Source organism: Nesoenas mayeri (genome assembly GCF_963082525.1).
Source record: "Nesoenas mayeri genome assembly, chromosome: 10".
Lineage (NCBI taxonomy): Eukaryota > Metazoa > Chordata > Aves > Columbiformes > Columbidae > Nesoenas > Nesoenas mayeri.
The window spans coordinates 16,586,319-16,612,005 of NC_137560.1; the positions used below are offsets into that span (position 1 = coordinate 16,586,319).

General features: G+C 39.4%; 1 protein-coding gene across 5 annotated transcripts in view; it reads right to left on the minus strand.

The window, feature by feature from the left end:
• The window catches only part of SLC25A26 (solute carrier family 25 member 26), an 83,164-nt gene that overhangs the window by 47,292 nt on the left and 10,185 nt on the right, over positions 1-25,687 (minus strand). For all 5 annotated transcript variants that reach the window (XR_013922570.1, XR_013922571.1, XM_080350774.1 and 2 more), the window contains 2 exons: positions 19,455-19,559; positions 17,915-17,962 (listed from right to left, as the gene is read on the minus strand). Coding sequence is in view for 3 of the 5 variants with exons in the window: in XM_080350774.1 (XP_080206900.1) it covers positions 17,915-17,962; positions 19,455-19,559 (153 nt within the window). In the remaining 2 variants the exon portion in view is untranslated. The remainder of the gene's footprint in view (positions 1-17,914; positions 17,963-19,454; positions 19,560-25,687) is intronic.

A 25,687-nucleotide genomic window follows, 5' to 3' on the forward strand; every position in this document is an offset into this window, starting at 1 on the left:
AAGATTTCTAAGCCCATTCAAGTACCTATAACAGTTATGGATAGCATTGATTGAAAATAAACCAGCAATGGCAAATTTCCTCCTTTGCAAACATACAGCATTTACAAGTCTGATTCATGATGGGTAATGGCCATTACAACCCAATGCACATACAACACCATGCAATTCTATTTTCTTGGCTTTAAGCTGCCTGATCCTCCCTTAACCGACCTTTTTTTTTTTTGGCTATTTCAGGAATTTCACTATAATAAACTATGGAATTCTGCTCATAGAGAGAAAACTCCATAACTAAATCTTCAATTAAATGGTCTCATATCTGCCAGGAAAAGGAAAGTGGTACCTCAGACCTGCGTCACGGTTTGGTTAGTTGCAGACTATCCATAACAACTGCAGAAAGGACATCTGTGATGATGGAAGTTTGAGGACATTTTGTACCAAGAAGTATTCCTCATTTTCAATTCCTGAGAGGTTTCAGGAATGCCCTGAACTAAACTTTCAACTTGTTAATCTCCACAAGTATTTGGACTGTAGCCCATGTATTTTCAGTGGGTACCTGAGACATGATAAATGACAGTATTTGGTTAGCACAGTAAAACTTGGCACCTTTGCCAAGGAGCAATACCATAAAATATGGTCCTAATCCAAATTTTACTGGCATTGTTGGGTTTTGCCTTCCACCAGCTCCAACTACACAATGTCTGGATGGTAAAGTTTCCACTTCCACCATATGCTTATAATCCGCCTCCAAAAAGTCACTGCTGTACCAGTAAGTAATGGAACACAAGCCATTCAAAAGGATATTTATTGACATTTTGTCTCTGACTGTATAGAGATGCATTTTTAGACTGGTTTGCTATTGAAGTGGTGCATGAAATTGCCTTCTTTTTCCCCTCTGCTTGGCTTTCGAACTCACCATCTGATTTTCAGCAATTAAGACAGAGTTAGGCACGAAACTCCTAAAACTTCTGTGAACATCAAACAAACATCTCAAATACATCTGCAAGCATTTTGGTTGAGCTGAGAGACTCCATTTGGCACCATCACTTTGCAGGAAAGGCTGCAGAAAAAGCTCAATAGTTATCTGTATGGCACAGGCAGGTGACCAGCACAGGGACACCTGGAGAAGTGCCCCAGCTCATGTTGTCACCTGCTCAACTAAGAGCTCAGGGCTGTAGGAGGGAATTTTGGGGCATGAAAGCAGAGCCTGAGACAGTGCAATAGGGAAAGCAGAGGTGCTATGGATTACGGGTCCATAGGAAAATGTGTTTCATTTTTTTATAGACGTACTTTGGTAAAAAAAAGGTCCTATGACCTTGAGAACAGGATGCTGGACAGGCATTGCACCATGTGCAGAGATGAGCGGGTGCACGTCCAGGGAAGGCGGCGTGCACGCAGCTCAACAGCCGCTCAGAATTTCCTACAGAAAACAGAACCATCCCAAATGTGGCCGAAGGAAAACCACAGATGAAACAACAAAGAAAATAAAAAGCTGCTGCAGACCTGTGTAAATAAACGGTGAAGCTGTTTAAACCCCAAGGATTTCTGGTTTGTGGTGCTGGATTAAAGAGTAAAGCAGAAGCCTAAGAGATTCTGCCTGTATTCTGCTCTCAAAGGAAACATAATGCACAAAAGACAGACTGGCAGCAGAAGGAAGAGCCAGTGTTTGGGGATCAGTGTACAACTATTAAAGCTGAAGTGCTTTTTAACAGGGTTCTCCAACATATAGCTTCTGTGGGGATGCGCTGGAGACCATTTACAGAGCCCTTTCCCAAGCTCAGGGCATCACTTAGTCTTTCTTAGCCACAAAATGTTACCTCTGGCTGTTCAGGACATGTTCCAAGTCTATAGTCTTGCCGAGGAGATGGGGAAATCTGTGAGGCCAATAGGCCAGCAGACATCTGAGGAACAGCTGCTAAGAACTCTGGAAGTTCCAGGGACCTCAAAGTTGATTAAAAATAGAAATAATTTAATCAAGGTCACATTTGTCCTGAGAAAGAAGGATTTCTCTTTAAATACACAGTATTTTATTACAGCAAAAGTACTCCTTGTGTTGGCAATTCACAGGCCTTGGGAAAATAAATACTTTTAAGTCATTCAAGGCCATCCCATCAAACACTGATCTCAGCAAGTGGTCCCATGGTTTCAGTGTCCGCCCCATGACCCAGGCAGGATCTTCCAGCTACCTACTTAGCACAAAATTCATATTGATCCTTGAACTGGCTTCTTCCTGCCAATACTACCCAGCTCTGCTCCCTTTTAAAATTAAAAATTGGGGGAAACACTAGAGAAAGGAAATTTAGCAATGGGAATAGTGAATAGTTCCCTTACACACACAAGACATTTCCAACTCCCATACTTCAGAGTTGAAGAGCTAAACCTGATTTAAGCACTTAAGCAGCTTTACTTGTTTCTGGAAGTACTAAGCTCCTTCCCCACCGTTAGGGGGAGCTCTGCATGTCTGGTGGTTTTTGAGAGAGCACGAAGGTAAAATGAAATCACAGGTGAGAAGATACATTCTTTTTAGTAATACATAGGATTCCTGCGGCCTGAATGAGTTAATTCCTAAACTGCTCTGACTATCAAGCAAACCATGTTTTTGCTTTCCCTTCTTTATGTTCCCTTCTGTTGAAGTAAATTAACAAAAGAGGTTAGTTTGTCAAACCATAGATACGCATATTCTTAGCTGAGAGTCATCACACTTGGAGCTCTGAAAATTTTTAAAAGGACACAGAGCTAAGCATGAGCTGGACAAAACAAGGAAAGGTACTTTCAGTCACTCTGAGCACAGAACACAGATGGGCAGATTGAATTTTCCAAGAGCTGGCCACAATAAACGCATCCCAGGGCACAAGGGGTGACGGCACAGTGGAACAAGGAGGTATTCTTGACTGATTTGGAAGGTTTTGTTTGTGCCCAATGGCTTAAGAAATGTGTTCATCCTTCCTTGAAGACTACATTTGTAATGCTGTACCATTGCTGGGGTGAGTCAGAGGTTAAGCTACTGGCCGGATAAATTCCAACAGCGCAATTTATGTTCACCTGACCCATGGATCTGTGCAACATATTGACTCAGAGTAAAACAAAGGACTAAAGATCTTTTGTATCCTGTCTTTCAGCACTCTGAACGAGCCGCAGCCCTGTAGGATCTCAGGCAGAATCCTCTCCCCATGGTTTGCCAACCCCAAACACTTATTTTTAAGTATTTCTCCCTCACTCGGTGGTTGTTGTTTTCCCTCGTTTATTTTCTCTCACAGACATCTGGAATATCTAGGCAGGGTGAGTTTACTCTCAGTCATTGTGCACGAAGGCCATGGCAGTTCACCAGCCTCTTAAATCATACAACTACACTGTCTTCTTCAAACACGCTCCTAAAATTCCGAATCGAGCATCAACAATTATGAAATAGGCTCTAAAAAGTACAGGAATGAAAACAAACACATCAGGGCTTTTTTGTTGGCTGGTGTTTAAAACTTCACCAGAGCATCTAGTTTGCTTCTCATTTTTTCCACGGTTGTTAGATGTATAGACACTTCAGTTTTCTCAAAAACAGCTCGTATTTTACATACTCACATCAGTCTAAGAGATGTGTATCATAAAAGGCACAGCAAGAAGACAGAGTAACATCCAAGTTTATCCAGAGAACATTTATGCACCTGGCACATTCATATTGTCTCTCAACAGACACATATCATAACATCAGGGAAGGGAACGCTTCAGTGATTTGAACAGGCACCGAGGGCTTTATTCTTCCTCCAGTCAATGACAGTTGAGGCCAGAAGTGCCTGACCTGCCACAGAAATTCCCGGGCTCAGTTTCTAATCTCACACTTTCAGAAACTCTGTGTTCTAAAAGTAACAATTAGTACTATTAAATATTCAGAATAAGCATCTCTCAACTACATAATATTCAAGATGAACAGAATAAACATATACACAAACTGACAACAAAAGTGAAATAAATAATAGAGAACATGAGTTAACAGAGCCACAAATCCAAAATGAAATTCCTCCTCTTTAAGATGAAGTATTAGCACTCATAGAAAACATGCATATATTTCAGAGTACCAAGAAGAGTAAATGAATAAGAAAACAAAAGAATAACTAAAAATATACATAAACTACAACCTTGTGGGATATAGTTTTGATACAAATACTAGGGACAACCAAAAGAGGAATAACATTCTTTAGAATCTAATGCTACCAAATCCCAGAAAAAATTAATATATTAATTTACAAAACAAATCCTGTTTTGTAAGGGAGGATGCAAAAACAAATAAGGCCATTTTTGAAGAGAGGCTTGAAGGGAAAGATAAATGGAGAATAAGTAGGAAGGATCATTTATTTTCCCAGATAATAAATATAAATTGTGCCCCCCAAATATCAATCATTGGAGTAAGAAATCTCCGAGACAGCTGCATCCACTAAAAAGGGTTAATGTAAAAGTTTGGGATTTGCAGTACCTACTTCTACAGTCATTTTTGCTGGGAGTGCTTGTAGGAACAAGGACTCACTGAGTGGAGGTTGAATGCTTGCCTTTTAACAGCTGCCAGCTGTGAGGCTGAAACACAGCAGGACACCTTTCCTACCTCCCAGCTTCCCTGAGGATTCCACATCTGGCCCCATGAAGAGAGACAAGATACTGGACTGGAGAGAACATGGGTCTGATCCCATCAGGCAAGTGTGAGCTATCTAGCATCTTATTAAGGGACGAGAAACAGAAAAGGGACAGGGTTAGAAAAAGAGCTTGTCTTTCATCTAAGTTGCAAGCTTATGGGTTTTTGGAGGGCATAGAGGGCTGCAGTGAATTTTCACTCTGTACAAACTTGTATAGGACAAGAACTTTATCCCTAAAGCACTATAAAAACAACACTCAGGCATTTGTGTAGAACTCAATTATACTATTTAGCAGCAGAAAAAACAAAACAAAACATTGCACTACTGCTGAATGCTTAACTTTTGTAAGCAAAACACTGGGAGTTAAATTAGAAGCAATAGAGTTAGCCAGCTGGAAAGCTGATGGTAAAACACACTGAGAAGCCATAATTCCCCACATTCTTTTGCTACCAAGAAATCATACAGCCCTTTTTAAGGTGACTGATAAGCTCAGAGGTAGTGCATGTAATGAACTATTGAAGGGCAATGATGCTTATTGAACGAGGTCAGCACCTGTGTGTATCTTTAAGGAGTAACAAACAGTGTCTGCCTGGTGATGCCCAGCTACTGTCTGCTAGATGGCACATCAGAGTTCAAACCACCACAAAGTTCAGAACTAAGAAAAATGCTGTTGTGGGCAAGATGCAGGAGGGAAAGGAGCTACTGGAGTAAGTTACTGAATGGTGCAGTGAAAATAAACCTTTGGTCTACTTGTTCTATACTGCTGAAAGAATAAAACAAGACTCCCCTTGCCATTGGGTTGTAGAGGATCTGCAATACAGAAGATGGTTTTTGACTTCATAAAGCATCTGTTGATGGAGTCTGGGGTGCATATTAAGACAGGGAAATGTTTACTGCTTCTTTTAAAACAGGGAGAATGAAAAGAGCTATCTTTGGTAGCGTTCTCTATGAAACCTCAAAACATGAATAGCTTTATTAATCTGATTCAAAACTGTAACTAGAAGCGAGGTCTACATGTAAAAGCAAAAGTCATGAATGTGTTTGATGTATTTTAAGTAAGGCAGTGAACTGCAGTTGTTATTTACAGATCAAAGACGCTCCAGCAGGGTCCTGAAACAATTTAAGTGAGAAATGCCAAAATCTGATTTCATCCATGTCCATATGTTGCTTTGAACTTGTAATTCACAGAATTGGTCACTATATTGAACTAATTATCAAGCTTAACGCTTGCCAATTTTGATGGCTGTGCTCCCTTATAAAAAAGTCAGGTTTGAAGGAAGGCGGAATGATATATTGGAAGACGCGCAGCCTTTACTGAAATCTGGGGAGGAAAAGCATCAAATATACAAAAGATATCCCCTCCCTCCAAAAACAAACCATCATTTAAGTTTTCTAATTGGTTGCTGTGACACAGATTAGCAAAATAATAGTCAGCATAAGCCAACAGATATAAAAATAAAGTGGTTAATTCCACCCCCCTCAAAGGAAAAGTTTCTTGTAACAGTTAAGTGGAAAAATACCTATGCTATCTGAAAATCTAATGAGAACATATATTGTGCATAGAAGTAAACCTAAAACAACAATTTCACAGCACAGCCTAATACATTTAAATTAAAATACAAATGACAGTTAAAAGAAACACTGATAAAGTATTTCTGCAGGCAGGAATATATAAGCACAGTGTGTTCTGGTATCAGTAGAGAGACTAAAAATGACTTTTTTGCCAATTAGTTACAGCGGTTGGAAGTGACCACAAACATTGGCTTACCAAAGCAGTGATTTCATGAATCACACAGCTTAGGCCGTAATTAAAAAGCAATCTATGGGAAATAGGTTATTACCAGTATTTAGCAGCTAATTTGTTCGTTAATGCCTTAACAAAGCTCTCCTTTGATTGCAGTGGAGGGGGAAACAACTTCAAGAGGATTATTTGCTATTAAGACTTGTACTCAATTGTTGAGAAGGGCTGATGTGCTCCTGCAATTACAATTGCAGAGCAGGCACCAGGAAAGCTGGATGGATCCGGCCCATGCTGCAGGCAGCAATTCCCATGTGCGGGGCAGAACTCTGGCCTCTGAACGTTAAGGATAATTCACAGAGTATCCTCACAAATGTGAGTGTTTGCTAATTAATAGAGAGGTGCAAGCTGAATGTTCCTTGATGCCAATCACATATTTTATTTTACCATCACTCACATCAATGTGGGTTCCCCCCCCTCCCCCCCATATGATTTAACTCTATTTCTGTTGCTTTTCCTGCCAACACCACCTCTTCAGACTCTTATTACCCTATCTCAATTGCCAAGACGTTCCTACAGCAAAAGCTGTGAATAAAAATGTCTTTAACAACATAATTGAACCTGAGGCATATTTTCTATGTAAGAGTTGCTTTGGGGAGCTGTAGCCCAGCTGACACAGAACCTCAGGAAGCCTTCAGCTGCAGAGCAAAGCGGCCCATTAATCATATTTATCAAGACTGTCTACCCTGGCTTTCATGCAGTTAGGGGAAATGTGCTATTCTACTTCAGCAACAAGGAGCAAGGCTAAAACAAACTGACCTAACTGCATGGGTCATTTCCAGAAATAGAAAGTATACTGGCAGCACATCTGTGCAGGCCAGAAGGCAAAATGCTGGGAAGGTTGGAGAAAAAGGAGAAAAAAGAGCCACCCAAAACTTGTGAGGTATGTAGCCAGTGGCAAAATTAATAGTGGGCCAAAGATTCCTTTAATTGGCATTCAATACATTTAAAGTCAGCAAGACAAGATTCAGCTAAGTGCCTCATGGTCTTATATTTCATGAGACTTCTAAAATGTTTTCCTACACTTCAGGATTTCATATCAGCAAAAGGAAGAACAGAGCAGACAACCTCCCACTAAGGTATGAACATTCATTCTGATATGTATGGATACTACTTTATTTGCTCTTCTATTTTTAAGTTAAGAGACCATACAATGTCAAATGCAAACACAGAATACAATGTACTAGCTGTTCTCCCATGGAAAGTATCTTGGATTATGTTTCTCTCTCTCTTTTTGAGGAGTTTGTTTTGTTTGAAAGAGCATTGAGAAGCCTCAGTTTACTCATGACAGAAATGTATCTATGTCACATATTATGCATCACTAGCAGCCTTTAACTGGGAAAGGTCCAAGCCCGGGACAGCCAGAGGGACCCGAGTGTTGCTGCATCTGCAGCACGATGCCAAAACCTTCAGGCCAAGCTCTACTTTATCACAACTAGACCTGCCGGCTTCGAAAAGCCAAACCACAATTTTCACATATACAACCAGCGTAAAAAGAAAATTTGCAGAGCTTACACTTTATTGGCTTCTATAAAATTAACAGAAAAATAAAAGTGAGATAAGAGCCTCGTTTAATAACACTGTTTCCATCTGCAGTAAAAACACCAGACTGGCTTTGCCTACATTTCTATAAAAATAATGAAAATCATGCTACCCGCCATCTCTCCTGTTCCATCCCCCACAGGCATTTCCAACTACACAAAAATGACGTGGGATTCTCAAACTGGGATAATGACCATGCGGTGTGTGCACCTTCTAGATTATAAACCTTACTGTATTTTTTCTTAAAAACAGATAAACTCAAGAAATGCAGCATCTTGGCAAAAACTGATGCTAAAATAAAATTTAAAATAGCTTACTGCATAACCTGTGAAGTCTCAGCATGGACACTGTAATATGTTATGATCATACAAGCTCTTATCTTCTTCACGATCACAGAGGCATTATTCCATTGGGCAGGAATATACAGGGAATGCTACAGACCTTATTCAGTTAATTTATAAGAACAAAAACCCAGTCAAATTTAAAAAGAGGAATCAATAAAATCATTCCCAAACTGAATCTCACTCCATTTACTCACACAAGTTAGTCCCCGGAAATTCAATGGGACGAGTCCCCAGAATCAAATAAAATTAATAACGTTTCAAATTTTATGTTTCCTTTGCAGCTGGGTTGAGAGGTAGATTAAAGCAAATTCAGTTCCAAGATCCACAGGTCACCCTGAGCCCTTGCGAGAGGCATTTCTCAGGCTGGCACCGCAGCAAGCGCAGGCGTCGCATGCCCTCTAGTGTGTGGCAGCTCGTAGCACTGCACTCTGTCTGCCCAAAGCAAGGAAAGAACGGGAGAAAGGGCACTGTGCTCCACTCTTATTTATTATTTTTTTAAATAGAAGCAAAAGTTGCCATGCCCAAAATTAGCTCTTTTCCCCTAAACTGGCTGAAATCTGTACTGTAAGAATTGATTGCTAGTGCACTCCCAAGATTCCCCTTTAAACAAGCCAGGAAAGTTGTTTAATATATTCTGTTAGCTAAATCCTGGCCAATCTGGCCTTTGAAATATTCTGAAGATAGGTATGACTTTCAGTGTTTTCTTTTTTTGGTGTTCACTTCTACACTCAAAACAGTGGAATCAATTCTTATTTACTGCAAGACAACAATAAGCCAGTCTTTCTAAAAAAAATGAAGTATGATCTGTATTAAGCACTTGAAAGAAACGTTCTTGTAGCAGACTCTCATGAGTGCATCTCCAGCCACGCTTCCAAACATCATAACTGTGAGAAATTACATCAGGTCTCCGTCGCAGATCTGGTTTCGTTTTCACACCTTTCACTGTAACCTTTGGGTTTCAAATTCAACTTTTCAGTTTCATATTTCTCAATAGATGTCTAATATTTATTTATATATACATAAGTATATATATAAGTATACATTTATATAAATAAGTAACAGAGCCATTATATACATATATAATCTAGGGACATGTCAGGGGTGGGTGGAATTATTACTGCTCAAATGAAGGCATGGTTTCAGCAGCAGCACTCTAGATTAAAAACAGTTTCCTCTACATGCTTTAGCTACATCCCTTCAAATCTGCTGTTGTACCTACAGATGAAAGATCATGATCAATACCACCTTCGAAATCTGCACAAAAGGTAATTTGAGGATTAAGGCTCCCAGCAAACCCAGCATCACTGACAGGCATGATATTGAGGATACTTGCAGACCTGAATTTTCATATTGAGGGTATGGATGACAAATTCTTACAATGCTGGGATGATTTAAGAGATTTTCCCCAGCCCCACTGCCAGAGGTTCTTCATGCAGTACCAGAAGAAGCCAGTATATATCAGGCTGTTGTTTGAACTGCAGCTCAAAGCTGCTGCTTTCTGCTACTTTAAGCTAAAGAAGTGTTGAAGCCACAACAGAAAGGAGGACACTGTCCAAAAAAAATCACTAGAGCTCACATGTCAACGCCTTCAGGCCTCCCTCTTGCAGAACTACTTCAACAAGCTACAGAATATGAAAACGTTATCGTTCTGATAAAAGAGAAAGCAAGATGACAGGCACCACTCAATTAGTGGCTGGAGACTCCCAAGTGCTAAAGGCTCCCAGTCACTGCCAAGTTCAAGGGCAAGCAGACACCAGCCAGCCCTGGCTCCTGGCCCCACACCAGCCCTGATCTCCACAACTCCACTATGCCCTCAGGTCCTGAAGAGCATCTTCTCTTGGCCAAAACAGACACTCAGCTCTTTGTGTTAAAGCAGAACCACTGGCTGAGTTAACATCATACAAGAAATTTGGGGAAAAAGCTTTTGATCTTGGATTGCTGATCCTTCTAACTGTGCTTCTGTTTTTTAGCATATGTAGAGAAATTGGGTAATAGCAGCCCAGGTGTGAAAACCAGACAATTGCTATTAATATTGACAGCAGCGTGATTCCAGCAATGGAAGTATTCCACTGTAAAAATCATGTTTTGGTCTACTTCAGGCTACAATTTCATCCTTGAAAGACAGCCCTGTACTTTTAGAAAATTGCTAAACTGCTTGTTGTTCCACACCAGTCACACGCATTTATAGGACTAGTTGCTTCAGGGAATCCAAGATGCTTGACAAGGTATTATTAAAAACAATACCATGTTTTACATGTACATGCATCCCTATGTCTCTTTGTACAGATTTTATATAAACGTATACGACATGCACATACCTTTCTAGGGTTAAAGAATTACCCACTTCAGCACAGACATATAGAAATTGCTTCACCCACAAATGAAGCATCATTTTCACCAGCTACAGCCCGGCCACCAGCAGGATTACTCTACAATTTAGTAAAACAGGAAATCTTCCATCCCACTGAGAACTCCAGAAAGAATTTAGACAGACAAAACACAGTTGTCCATAGTGGAATGTGGCTGTGGAATTAAAACTAAGAAGTCACCACTCAGCCAAAAAAATGCATAGATTTTTGTTTGATTCTTTCTTTTTTTTGCTTTGAAACAGTCCCAAGTGTTAAGGCCAGCCACATTTTACAGCAGTAGGCACAACTGTCCGGTCCCATTAGACTTGTAGTGGCTTCCTCTGACTTCAGTGTGACACTGTCAGGCTACAATGACTGAAGATTCAAAGTTATTCCATTAACTCTAATAATATCCTTAGTTTGCCCTGGAAAGATTTAAAGATGTTGCTCATCCAGCGACACTATCAGATAGCTTAAAAAAAAAGTAGTATTTAAATACTCCTTATCCTCACTTATTTGCTACTTAGTACTTTTACTATTTCAAGTCTCTTCTCCTCCTTTTATAGTGAGGAATAGATCTCTTGGTGCCTGTCCTTCCTCTTTTTACAGTCCCACCTTCCCATCAGGGAAAGGGATGATTTTGGTGTGTTCTCCTTCATGAGGGATTTGCAACCAATTCCAGACTCTTTGTCACAGGTAAGTTTGTTTAGGTGGGGAAATTCATGCTCTCCAGTGGAGATCGCATGTGTGCTCTTCAAGCCATTGTGAAACACGTGAAGATTAAAAGCAATCAATGTAAAGAATATAGTTTTTGGGTTATATTAAAATAAAACCCAACCAACCAACAAAAAAAACCCAACATAACAAACCACTGCACACAACAACAACAAAACATCATATATACATTATCGCAGCATGAAGAAAACCAGAACAAAGTTAGGAATGTGTTTGGTGAAGAAGAAAATGCCTACACCATGAATACTGCAGAAAACATCATTTGCAAAAATGCTTTAGCAAAGCCACTCACAATGTATGGAAATAGTATCTCTGTTTCAAGCATGCAGTAGGATATGCTTCCTTCAAGACACTGCTTGCATACACATTCACTTGGAGAGAATCTGCATTATCAAATCACATAAACCCTTTTTAGTCCACATAGTTTTCAAATCTTTTTCTGTTCAAAGACCCTGGATGCAAGGCCGTGGCATTCAAAATACAGAAACACTCTGCATACATGAAATTCTTTTCATCTTAAGATATCCACTGATACCAGACAGATGCAATAATTGTACGCTCCACTGGTAAACTGCAAATCGATGGCAGTAAGGATGGCTGCATTCTGCTTCTAATGAGTATATATGGATATTACACCTAGCCTGAGAAATAGAGTTCAATTAGAAAATCTGAGATCATTGCACATGCTTGCCAAAAAGAAAAAAGACACCCTTTGCACTCCAAACTTCAACAAGGAATTTGCTTGAGGTCTCTGTCCACCCTGGCTGGTTTATTTGCCATTCAGGCATGTCACCAAACTTATTTCCCACAACTGGTAAATTAGAAAAAGCAGGGTTATTTTGTGCTCTGTAAAAGTCATTTATAACTGCTTTTCAAGGTCCCCATGTTCATTTCCAAGTACTATTCCAGCGTTTACAGAGAAAAGGTAACGAGCATAACCTACAACAGCAAAAGACAATGATGTCTTTTGTCCATTTGTCAATGTTCCAGGTAAGGAGCAGGGATGTGCCTGAGCTCTTATCCCAGAGCATGGACCTGCCCCCTGCTCTTACCCCACAAGAATTACCTTTAACTCTTAACACACCTTTCAAAATGAAAATCCCTTGAACACAGATATCTAGAATGGTACAAGTGATACAAGAGCTGATACAACTCCAGTGATAGGCTTTCCATGACAGGCTAATGTTAATGGTGTGGGGAAAGCAGGGACTTATTTTTCAACTTTCCTCCCATAAATCATGTCACACAACTTCTGCTCAACTTTCCACATGGCAGGGGCTAGCTAGTTAATCCATTTTACAGTTTCTATCCGTTTCATGAGACTGTTCTTGCTCTATATGGAAACAACACAGCCAAAGAAATGCTAGTTTCCCAGTAAAAGTCAAAACCCCTGGTATTAGAGATCCTGCCTGGCAAATTCCTGGTTAAACCTAACCTGTCTAGAATTGCAAAATAAAAAAAAAGCCCGTTCAGTTGTCCAGAAGGTAACAAAAGACAGATACTGCACATATTTCATTAAGGAGGATGTTTATTTTTCCAAATATTGTATTAAGATAGTGTCCTGTTTGCTCATTTCTATGGACATCTGCTCTGTAATACACAGAGAATAGTAGAAGATCAAAGTTCTAATTGTGCAAGTAAAAGAATGTATTAATAACATTCTTTCTGTCCTACAGCAACAGAGATAAACTTAAAAAAAAAACTCTAACAGCTAGGAGAACAGGATATTTATATAAAGATGTCCTAACAAAAGAAAAGCATGCAAAACTACCTCTAGTGGATAAACAAACCAGGCTCCCTGTTTGCAGATTGTTCCCTATCGAGCTCAGCCCTCAGAGATCCCCTCCCTCTCTCAGTCAACAGTGTTTAACATATCTCAGCTGGGCTTCACATTTTTACACAAACCCTTCTCAGCATCCTTTGTTCACTAAGCCTTTAAATTTAGGAAAATGCAGCAGGTGTTGCCTTTAAGCCACATTTTGCTGCCAGTTGCTTTAGATTCTCTCTCCCAGGTTGCAAGTCACATAAGGAGGAGTTTTTTTGTTGGCCTTTTTTTCTGCTAGTTCCTTCTACATCTGCTTAGGCTGCACTGCATATCCTGCATATCCCTTTTGATATATACAATATATCAGGATACTAGCTCTGCAGCACACACACAAAAAGCACTACCTCCTCCTCAGGAGACATTATTAGTTCTTGGCTTTCTGAGATTGGGAAGAGCCCCCAATTTGTTGCCTGTTTGTCGCACTGCTTCCACTCTTTAATGCAATAGCATACTTTGAACTAGCTGTCTTTCTCCTCTCCAAAATTAATATAGCATGGAGTACTCTCTCTCTCTCCCAAGACAGCAGTAGGTGCCTTCATCCACTTAGAGTTCTGACTTGCATACACTGAAGGGGACAAAAACCAAACAAACATAAAAAACACCACAAACCAACCCACAACTGCACTGACTTAAAAAAACTAGGACTCTTTAAAGTGATGACTAGGCCGTCTCACTGAAAGTAAAACCAACAGCACGCTGTACAAGAGTTGGATTCAGACTTACCAGTAGTTTACTTTCAAATTCAGAGCTCTGAGGTCTGAAACAACATTGTCAAGTAAAGTGTCATTACCAGCTCTACCTGAACAGAGGCCACCACAAGCAGAGAGCCTGAACTGTCTCAAAAGAGTCTACAAGTCAGGGGACAAGTTTACTCTGGGCTGCGTGCATAGCAAAGACTGGCATTAGAAAGCGATTCTCAGTCTTCTTTCAAGACACCTGTGAGTTATAAAGAGCCAGTCATCCCCCATCCCCTTTGAGGAAGAGTTTAATATTAATTTTAGCTCCTTTCGAAACTACATCTGGGCTATGGCCCAGTCCATCTGCAGTATTTTTGAAAGTGATGAAAGAAATTAAAACAATACAGAACTCAGGACTCGCTCAGTTCTTCCAAACTATGATAACTCAAGACAGAAAGGACACTACAGTTAACGGTGGCACTGCTTGTGCGAAGCTGCAACCTGCACCTAGAGAGGCAGATGGTGAAGTAACTCATTGTACACAGGCAAACTGGACAAGGCACTTTATTTTCTTGTGTGTTGTCCTCTCATTCATAATAACGTCCTTTTAAGACATCTGCTAGAGTCCTGTAACATTAATGGAAATGGAAAAGCTCCAATGGGAACTCAGGGGTTTCTCTCTTTTTCCCATGAACTGAACATTATGGAATTTTAACAGATGTTCTACTTGGTCATAGTTAATAAAATGAATTATGCAGGAATTAAAAATCTGGCTCCATTTGCTTATATTAGATCTCAGCAGCAGAACTACGTTCCCATTAAATACATTCTAGAGGTTTTACAGTGGATTTATAGTCTGCTCCTGCCTTGTTATAAGATGGCTGGAGATTTTACAAATGAACTTGTCTCTGTTCTGGAAAACATGAGTAAATTTACCTGTTCATTGACTGTTCTTAGTAGCATGATCCAGTTTCCACACTGATACGCTACAACCATAGGAAAGGACAATTCTCACTTGGATTTGCTTTGGAAATGACATAATGGGAATTCCACATGATTTCACAGCCTCCGATTTCTGTCGTTTATTCAAAGTCTCATTCAGCAACCTAATAACCGTATTCCCACTTTGTGCTTTATCACAAAAGCTTTCCCCTTGGAGCACAGATGCCTCTTCCAGGCTCTTACTGCCAACAGAATGATGCACTGTACCCCACTTCCCTTTCGATTCAAGGATTAGTTCAGTGTAACTACATCAAAGGAAGAAGTAAAGACCAAAATTTAACGGACATGAGAGAACAGGCACCAAAAAGGAGGTAGGGAAAGCCACCAGCCAAAAATTCCAAGCATTGAGGTACACTCAGACAAAGTTATTTCTTTCTCTTCTGCTATTCATTTGTACAGAAGGTATTTTGACAGGAAAATAAAGGGCATAAGTGAGAGTGAGAATCAAAAATGAATTATGAAACAACTACCTTGCAACAGAACAGAAGCAGCACATCAGCTAATGCAAATCACATGGAGCAGAATAAGGCTGTGCTGAAAAGATCTACTATGCTCTAAGAAAATATAAGGTTTTAACATTGAACTCCCTTTACAAACAATCAGATTCATTTTCATTTGAGTCTAAGCAATTAGCAAGCAGATCTTTATTTAGGGACCAAAATCTGCTTTATGTAATATGAAAAAAATGTTATCCTGATGCAACAACTAAAATAAACCTTTCTTAAATTCTGGCTTAAGAATTTTGCCAGTGCAATAATATAATCATCTTAAAACTATCAATATTTCCAGCCTTTTCCAATTATTTTTAAATGAAAAATCATGCACTGAAGCCCCTCTATGCAAAAAATCTACTCCACTGTAACTAAACAAAAGGTGTTGTGTAAGTAAAGAACCAAAGCATGTAAACAAATTCGGTAAGTACAAAAGTCTTCTGGAATGAAATATCAGCATATATATGTATTGCAGCTACCTGGATGTGTCCTGTAATGAATTAATATAGATTTTTATCTGAAAATAAAGACTTGGCCTTAAGGAAGAACTGTACTTTGTACACTTTTCCTCTGTACTAGAAGGGAAAATTGTGAAGTTAAATATCAGGCTTACAACAGTTCCAGCTGAAGGTTCAATACCCTGTTCTTATTCAAGTGGCCATTGTCTTACAATATTTAGTATTAGAAAAATGCAACAGTCTTAACAGTGTTAAATTCAAAGATTCTTTTTTCTTTTTTAGACATCACCTATGATTTGTTTCATCTTGAAAAGAAAGCACATTTCATTTGGTAATCATTTATTTCTCATTCTATTGGACAGATTCTCCCAAAAAGCAATACTTCACCTGAAATCAGTTCTGAAGGATCTTTTATGAATATACATAATGGAGAAGACCCCCATTATATTTCCAACAAAGTGCTGCCATTTTGAGTAAACAAAGTTATCTCAGCAGGGTCACACACTATGCCATGAATATGGTCTGCAAATTAATTACCACCCTGACATATGTCAAAACAAATATTATGGAGAACAGCACCCAGTAGTAACCATGTGCTTTATCTATCTGTTAGTATTCAAAATCAGTATTCAATGGGATCTAAATTTATTCATTTATTCAGAACTCCTCAGAGAAATCAAAATGATTCGTTGGCCTTTTTTGCCCATCTCCAAATGAAATCTGAGTGAATAACACATGTTTAGTGAGCCAGAAAATAAGTACAGGATGAAGCTGTGGTGGGGGTTACATTTCAGAAAAGCAGGTGTCATCTCTGCACAAATAACTAATTTTTTAAACATTCAAAACTACTGGAATAGACTGCAGAGCATTATCATTTGTCAGCACTTTAAGGATCACTGAATTGGGTATTTCTTTTTTTAGGTCATATCCATCTTTGTTCCATAAACTTAACAAGAGCTAGCTAACATAACTGTCCTAAAAACAGTTTTCAGCGTGAAGAAAGGCTTTTAAAAGCAGAGCTATTGAATGAAGGCTTAAAAAGCCTCTATTGTCACCAATGGCAATACAATCAACAGATCTGATCCTGTGTTTCAAAAACAAAAGCAGCAAATACCCAAATCTTTTGTACTTAGTTGAGCTATATAAGGAGAGGACAAACCAACAGGTATCATTGAACACAGCGAGTAAAGAACCTTTCCTGGACAATAGCTGTTATGTTTCCATATGAATTGAGCCTCCTCTCTGTATCTGAGGTACTCACGATGCAATTTCTGTTTTGTCAAATATGACCTCCTGGGATCCAATTCTGGAACAGTTTTACACTTAAAGTTGTTCATCAGTATGTTTTTCTACTTTTTTTATAATCTGCCTTCAGTTCACACAGCATGTCAAACAATTCCATGACACCAATCCTCTAATTCACAGTACGTTTATGAAGATATTTTCGTTTAGGAACTATTTTCTGCCAAGCAGGCAAAAAATATTTTTAGCTCCATTTGTTTTCCAAGAGTGAAGTATTAATACTTCTGATTTAGAGTTAAGTAATGCCATATCACAGCTACAGACTAAATGAATTTCTTTCACACATTTTTTTTTTCCTTAAATAAAAAAAGAGCACACAATCCTCCCTATATACAGATGACAGCTAATCTCTTGGCATCTGCTGACAAATATATTTAAAGAAAGCCTAAATCTGTCTGTGCCAAAGTTGGCCTGATGCCACCAGTTCACCATTGTTGGCATACATATTTCACATGACGCAATCACAAGACTTGAGGAAGCTTCCAGTACTTTATGGTTTTCATCATGTTAACATATACCTTTCCATACTTTTATGACTTAGCGGCAACAGAAAAGAGAGGTGGGATGGTAGATGATGTGCTGCATGTACGACAGGTTTTTTTAGTGCACATTATCAGTATTCTGTTTAAATTATAAGCTCATAATTTATCTAGAATTAAACATGCTAGGATTTAGAGCTTATGGTTAGAGCAATTGATCTCAACTGTACTACTATCTTGTTAGAAAACAAAGCAAGGCAAAGGAATCAATTAAAAACAAGAGAAAGACAAGTGTTTTACCTCTCTTAATACTGTGCTTTTATAACCCCGATAAAGTCCTTGAATACCCTGTAAACCAACAAAAGAAAGCATCAGCTATAGGGAATTAGGTTGCCAAAGACCACAATTTATCGGTGATTACGAGGCAAGCGCTACAGCATTACTGAATGTCAGACCTGAACTTCGTGCAAATTGAGTATATTGATTATAACATTGTATACTGTACTCCATGATTTACAATGCCAGAGCTTTTTATGTTCATTTCAAAGAACATTTAACCACTGTTCAAAATAATCAGTAATAGAGAAGAAAATATACCTTACAGTTAAAATTAAAAAGGTGAGAAGGCACAGAAACATATTATTTCAAACTCTACTTGCCCAATATTTTGGTCTAGAGGTATCCACTATCTCATAAATATTTCAAAACTACTACTGTTCTATTTAAATAGTCCATGCAAAATAAATCCATAGGATGCCAGCTTCCAGTGTCCACCCTCTAAGCCTTGTTTTAGAGCTTTTATCAAGACAAATATTTCGTACTTTTAGCAAGCTGATAAAATTCAAAACAACTGAAATTTTATAAGCGTATATAATATTATGTTTAATATCTTATAGGACATTTTGTTCCAGTGTTGGGCAAGTCTCTGGCCAGCTAGAAAGTAGGGGAAAAAAATGGTTTTGAACGCACCAGCTTGAATGACCAAGTTCAGAAATAACCAAATGACAGAAAGAAGTTCCAGCAAATAAAAATCAATTGGATTATTCAAAGGTCATATTTATGTCTTCCTTCTTCTGGGTTTTACATATCAGAAACAGGTATAATATTTTTCCCCACAGTGTTTTCAGGACCCACTTTCTCTCATGGAATAAAACTTGCAAAACACCCCTTGTGAGACTCTGTAAAAACAGTGGTGAACAAGTTTTACAGGATTAAACAGTATAACTACTGAAAAGATGACAAAAGCTCTTATTTTCCAGAAGTTGCCAATACTGGATGAGCACTCATTTCCAAAGCTCCTACAGAGCCTCTGCCTGGTGCCTTTAGAATATGCCCCCCCAAGCCTGCTCCAAAACTGTAAACCATTCAACAAACTCTAGGGACAGAGACTCGACATCCTGTTGTTCCAGATAAGGGCTGTTTGTATAAATACATGTAGAATTTGGGAAACTGGAAAGCTAAGTCTCATTTTGGTGGTGTTTATTTTTTTGGTTGATTGGGTGTTTTTGTGGTTTTTGTTTGCTTGGGGTTTTTTGTGCGTTTTTTTGCCTTTGTTTGTCTTGGGTTTTGTTTTGTTTTTTTAATTGTAGGTACCCCATATAAAAGGAGGAGGAAACAAAGGAGTCGTTTGGAGTATGCATGCAAGTGCACACACATGGGAGACATGGGGGTTTGGTTTCCTTAGACATAACATGCCAATCACTTTTGACAACATAAGAATAGGTGGGAAAGTGCTGGGAGACCACAGAACTGGAATAAAGTTGCAGGAATGCTTCCGGACATGTACAGCACTGAGTTGGAAGAAAGAAGCAACTGTTTTCAAATTTTGCTTTGAACTCACCTCATGATACAGGGTGTGGGAGAGAATCCGGAGGGTACTTGAGGAAGAAGAGACCTGGGCCCTTTGCTTGACAACCTCTGATGGAACCCGTATGAGGCATGCGACCTGCAAAAGAAGTATAAGTTCAGAAAGCAAGTCCTTTTGTTGCCTTGCTTTGCACACAGCTGACACATTTAGACATTGTTCCAAGTATAGAAACCTAAGAAATGAGGAAATAATTTTTCTGATTATATGACTTGAACTTAAAAGCTGTTTATGAGCAGCTTATGTATTTGCTCTGAGACCTATATACTTTCTGAACACAAAATTGTACTAACAGAAAAATCTGAGTATCCTTGAGATTTTTGACTTCCAGTAGATTTGGGTGGGATCAGTCATCAATGAAACCAAAATTCTGAAGCCGTCTTGCCTTCTGGCATCCACAGGAATTTTTCCCCCACTCTCAAATCTAAACTGGAAATTCAGGACTTGAAGAACTAACTTCCCTCCTAGGTAGTTCCTTTGTGTCCTCTAGTGGCTGATGGCAAGAGACACTCCAGTTAGCATTACATGCATACGATATATTCAAGGTTTACCTTAAAACATGCATTGGATTTCATTCAAGGTGAAGCATTGGATTGATTCTTTCCTATACAATGAATTTACTAGGCAAGAAGGGCCACTGCAGCTGGATGTAATAATGTGGCTGCTGCCACAAAGCTCCAGCTTTTCTTAAAAAGCCTGAAGTGACTTTGAGACGTTCACCAGCCACTATGACTTCAGGTAAGAGTTAATCTTGTGTGCACATAATTCTGAGGAATGAGAATCCTGAAATGTTAGAGAGTTAGAAGCCTCTCATCTCTCTAGAAAATGCCTGTTTACCAGCATTTCAACTTTTAAGACAAGTTTGTCTTCAGTTGGCCCCAGGGACTGGAGGTAAAACACTGGAGACATCACAGGCCTTTGCCAGATTTTTAGCCTTCCTTGGTCTCATCTTGTGCCAGGCTCAGGAACACACTGTGATGAATTTGGTCCCTAGATGTAAAGGTGATCACTGAGTACTTCAAGAGCAACCTAGGGGAAAGCTGTCCACCTGAAGTGGCAAACTAAGCTGCTAACTCAGAAACCCACAGGTGCCAAAGAGAATTTAAGTTCAGGAATCCACAGCCAGATTGCACAGAGACGGCAACCTGAGTGGTCTTTTGTGGGTAACACAGTACAAGGTTTAAGTTCCATTTTCACAAAGAGACCAAGAAAAAATCCGTTATTGTGTTACATTCCTATGGGTTTACCACACAACAATATCCAGAAGTCATTACAAACAGATCTAACTCCATACGCTCTTCAGTTCTCAGGGTCAAAAATAACAAGTGACCCCAATCTGTCAAGAAAATAAGAACTGTCAAGTTTTCTGATAGTTCAGCATAAATATTTATAGAACTTCATGCTTCATAACACTCCATGTCCTTATATTAGCTTTTTTATTCCTTAAAAATACGGAGGCAGGAGGAAAGCTTTAAAAAGGCTGTGATGAAAACAATCTAGTCAATCAAGAGCAGACAAAGAGCCCAGCGTGGCTTCCTGACATCTGGGGTGCTGCAGTTTTGGCAGGAGAAGGGTGGCTACAAAGTAACGTCTCCATTTCCTCGGGACTACTTGGGGTGCATTTCATTTCAAATTAACTTTGATGTTTCTCCCATTTGAATTTGCGCTTGCAAGGGAGTCTGTGGCTGCACAAGAACAAAAACAGTGATTACACTGTGTTGTTATGAAAGGAAATAAAGGCTTGTGTCACCTGGGCTGCGCTGTCAGATTGGCTCCACAGGGCCCTTCTGGTACTAAAAAAGCCACGAGCTGCAACTGCCAACATCAGACTGAACGGTGACATTTTCACTGTGCACTTGAACTTACAACATGTTACATTATTTGTTCCTACATGTGTACCTTACTATCAATAACAATCTGAGCAGTCTTTTGATGTCAAACGTGGGTCTCTAAAGGGAAGTATGCGAGATGAAGTTCACATATATCTTATTAGCCCACAGGGTTAAAAAAAAAGAAACAACCTAGGACAGAATGGGTGCAGAAAATTCTCAATCAATGCAGCACCTTCCATGTAACACTGCCAAAGTTAGAAGAACACAATGCACATCTCCACAGTTTGCTTTCTTAGCTAAATACATTAAAGTAGCACCAGTATGGTAACACTGTACTGATAGAATTCACAGTTGAGTTTTCAGACATCAAAAAGCTATAAGCAAATTGCACGAGCAAGGGTGAAAGATATAATTACATGGCTGCACTGCAGTAGCTGTCCATGCATTTGCTTTTACCTGCACATCAGGTAATAGAAAAATAGACACAGAAGACAGACAATAACATGATCTCACATGGTGGGGGCCATTTACTTCCCTAATCACCAAGAGCCCAGGAAGAATTTGCTTTTTAATCTCTTGGCTGTTTACATAGGTGTAACCTGTTGCTACAGAAGAGCACAACACAGACGGCAAAACTCAGGCCATTCCTGGTGTATCCTACCAGTTTTGGGGATGTCCCCAGGATGAATTAGCACTCTGGCAACCCTCTGCATAGCCAGCCATGGAGAGGGGACAGCAGCGGGTCCTTGGTCACCTTAGCAAACATTAGGCCATCAGACAACATCACCCTGTTGATATGGGCTATGCTCATTTTTCCAAGCAAGCTCTAGAGCCAGGAGTTATTTCCATCTTTTGATGGCAATGCAAAGAATCAAGATCCTACAGATCAAGTTCATGGGGAAAATGGGTGCTGACCTATGGGTTCCTTCCTTATTTACCAGGTCAGGTAATACAGTTCTCCAGTTTTCAGCTTCTCTCTCCCATACCAATGCATACCATACATACCATAAGGGCAGGAAGACAATAACACTGAAACAAAGCTTAAAACTAAAAATCCTTGAGCTGTTAACAAAACCCAATTTTACAGGTACAAGCAAAGCTCTTATTAGTTTACAGACCAGGCAGGCAGAAATGACAATACTAGCATCTATTACCTTTCTAGTCTTTTAATACTGTAATCACTTCTGAACAAAAGAGTACGGAATTTCTAAATCCTTGTCTTAAATCATGACCAGGTCAAAGGGTGACGCTAGCATTTAGATGCAAACCTACATGCATTTTTAATTTGCTACCTTGCATTAACCAGTTAGGGATAAAAGCAAAACCAGGACTATTTTGTTAACATTTATCTATGTATTGCTAAGACAATATATCTTCCAATGAAATGAAGGTGATTTTTTTCTTCTGCCAGTTCGGGGAAAGGTGGTTTTATTTTCTGATACTCCTTGATGAATCGATGCTGCCATCTCCTGGCCACATTCATGTTGGAAACAGACTTTCCTGATGGTTCTGGCCGATTCCTCAACAGATCATGAAGACTGACTGGTGCAATTAAAGCCTCAAAAGTGCCTTGAAGTCAACACAAAGCCTCTTTATATACCAACTTAAACTGTTTCAGTACACCTGAAACCTGTTTCTACATGGCTGTAGCTAACCAAAAAGATACGCTGCAAATAGCACCAGAAACCCACAGTCTTTTGCATGGGCTCACCTAAGTTCATTCAAAATACTTTTATTTTAAATCACTAACTTCTAGATAGGAGCCAATCCTACCTAAAGCTGCAGCAGCTGTTCAGAATTAGGCAGTACTCATCTAATCAGCACAAGGTTACTGATCATTTTTATCTGGACAGTAAGACACATAACAAAGAGCAAAGAGGGGACAGCTCTGCTTCCAAGGGGGTTTGGTGCAGGTGGGTCTCCCCAGGCCTTGATGATTCAATAGCCAGGGAACTGTGAAAGCTGAGAGCTGTACACAGCTCATCCAGGGAAACCAGCAAACACAGCCTACTGTGAAAACGGCTGAAGAAAACTCCCAACCAAAAGGAGGTTATTCTTTTTTTTTAATGGTGTTGTGGTTAACATGACAAAGAGGCGGAATTAGATGGTTGGACTAGAAAAAACCCACTGCATTGCCACTAAAATATGCAAATTCTGGAGCAAGCACTTATCTGCAAACCACCATGACACCACTTCTAGTTCACTGGCATGTCCTTGCTTTTCTATCCAATGTTCTGCTCTTTAGGCAAAGCCAAATAGAAGACAGTGACAACATCTTTAGAAAAGAATACAACTCCTCCTGGTCTTCAGAGATGTATTATTATCCAAATATAAACATATCACATTTAGATTAACAGCCTTTCACTTCCACCCTTTGTGCTCCAAGCTAACCATTTTCTACATGACTGGTTTTGTAGGACTTAGTAAACAACCAAAGACAACATGTGTATTTGTTATAAGGCAACTACACTACATTTCAAGCACTAACCTCGCAGGCATGATCTGTGCACGAGATGTCTGCAGAACCATTTGAAAGAGGACAGAGCAGGTGTTACACTTGCTATGAAGGACTTGTGCTGGGTATTTAAATTGGGTTGATACATAGAAGGATTTTCTCAGAACTGGGGAGGCAGCTGGTACAACACTATTCACAGTTTTGTAGCTCTAAGAAGAGCAGCTGGAAAAAGCATTTCCTTACACAGGCTGGCATGCAGCTTGCACAGCTGATTATCTGACTCACACTCTTAAAAGCTCCCACAATCATACTGAGAAGTTCTTATCTTTAATAAAAGACAGATATTACCCATGCCCCTAAGACTACTGAAGGGCAAAGATTAAAAGCCCATCCTGTTAAGATGCCGGCACCTGGTGTTCTCAGGGCTAATAAACTGATCTGGTCTCTGAACTAACCTGGGCTTGGGTGAGGATCAAGACCAGATTTTTCCCACTTCATAATTACCCAGCCATTCTGCTTCAAGGCAGAAGAAGAGCAGTCTAAGGACAGAGAACTGCTCTGGGACATGATTTGGGAACCTGCACTCAGCGATTCACAGCAAATCTCTGGTTTGCTAAGCCTACTCTGAAATTTGGATCCAGAAACATGTGGTAGGCTCCAGAAAACCTTCCTGTGTTGGAGCTTTAAACCCTTTAAAGCACTTTCTAAAGGATTTTAATTTTAAATTTCCCAAGCAGGAGGTTAGTTTTAATGACTTTGTCTGAATAGGCGGGGAAGCTTTAATTGATGTTCACCACATAAATATAACTTAACACAGAACTAGAGGAACATACCTGGGGAGAGTTACTCTTAAATGTCATTTGCATAAGTTCATTCTTAATCAAATAAGAACCTAATTTATGACACTATACAACTTTGTATCCAGAGAGCAGAGACTTTAAACTAAACCTCACAATACCTGTGCAAGATAATCACTAACCCATTCAGGAGAAAAAGCTGCTGCACAAAAATGACAACAAAGAGGCTATGACTTATCAAAGGACACATGTTTGGGCTGCGGTCAATCTGGTAACAAAATCCTTATCTCTCACCCCATTCTTGAAGGTCAGAAGGATTACCTGTTCCAACATAATGTAGAAAGAGCAAGAAAAATGAAATGGAGCAACTCTAAAACCCTGCTGAAAGAGACTGAACAATAAAGAAGTTTTTAGTTTTTGGGTTTGGTGTGGGTTGGTTTTGTTTGTTTATGTGGTTTTTTTGTTTGGTTGGTTTTTCTTTTTAAGTGCACTCTGCACTGGCCCTGACCACACTCCCGCAGACAGAAGTTACCTTATAGCTTGGGTGTGTGGTGTTAGTGTTAATTTGTTGGGGTTTTTTAATATTAAAAAATGCTGCTTCCCAAAATATATTAATAAATATGACATAATCTGAGCATCTGAATTTCTATGTCAGATGCTCCCTTTTAAGTAGGAAGTTGCTATTTTTAATCTGAAACATGAAAAATGTCCTTTTCCATTCCTCAGATAGCTGAATTATTAAATTCATATGCGAGTCTAAAATTAAGAGATCTTAAATTGCACCGATTTCACTTGGATCCTGAAAAAGAAGGAGAAATTTCCCTTTTGGTTCAAGTTCGCGGCTCTCAGCAAGCCTTGAATTCAGCACTGCAGCTTTCCATGCCTTTCCAAACTCTGTAAGTTTATGTTTGGTTTTGCAGATCTCATTGGGATTCCCTTCTCCGATACAAGAGGAAAATTAACTATTTGGATGCAATATTATGAGATTAGCAAAGTATTTCATCCTCCCAATAATTGTTTCTAGACTCTGGTCACAGTTCTTGGATTGGGAATGTTAAATAGCAGGGGAGGTGGAGAGCATGAGATTTTATCTGTAGATGGAAGATGAACTGCATCACCCTTCCC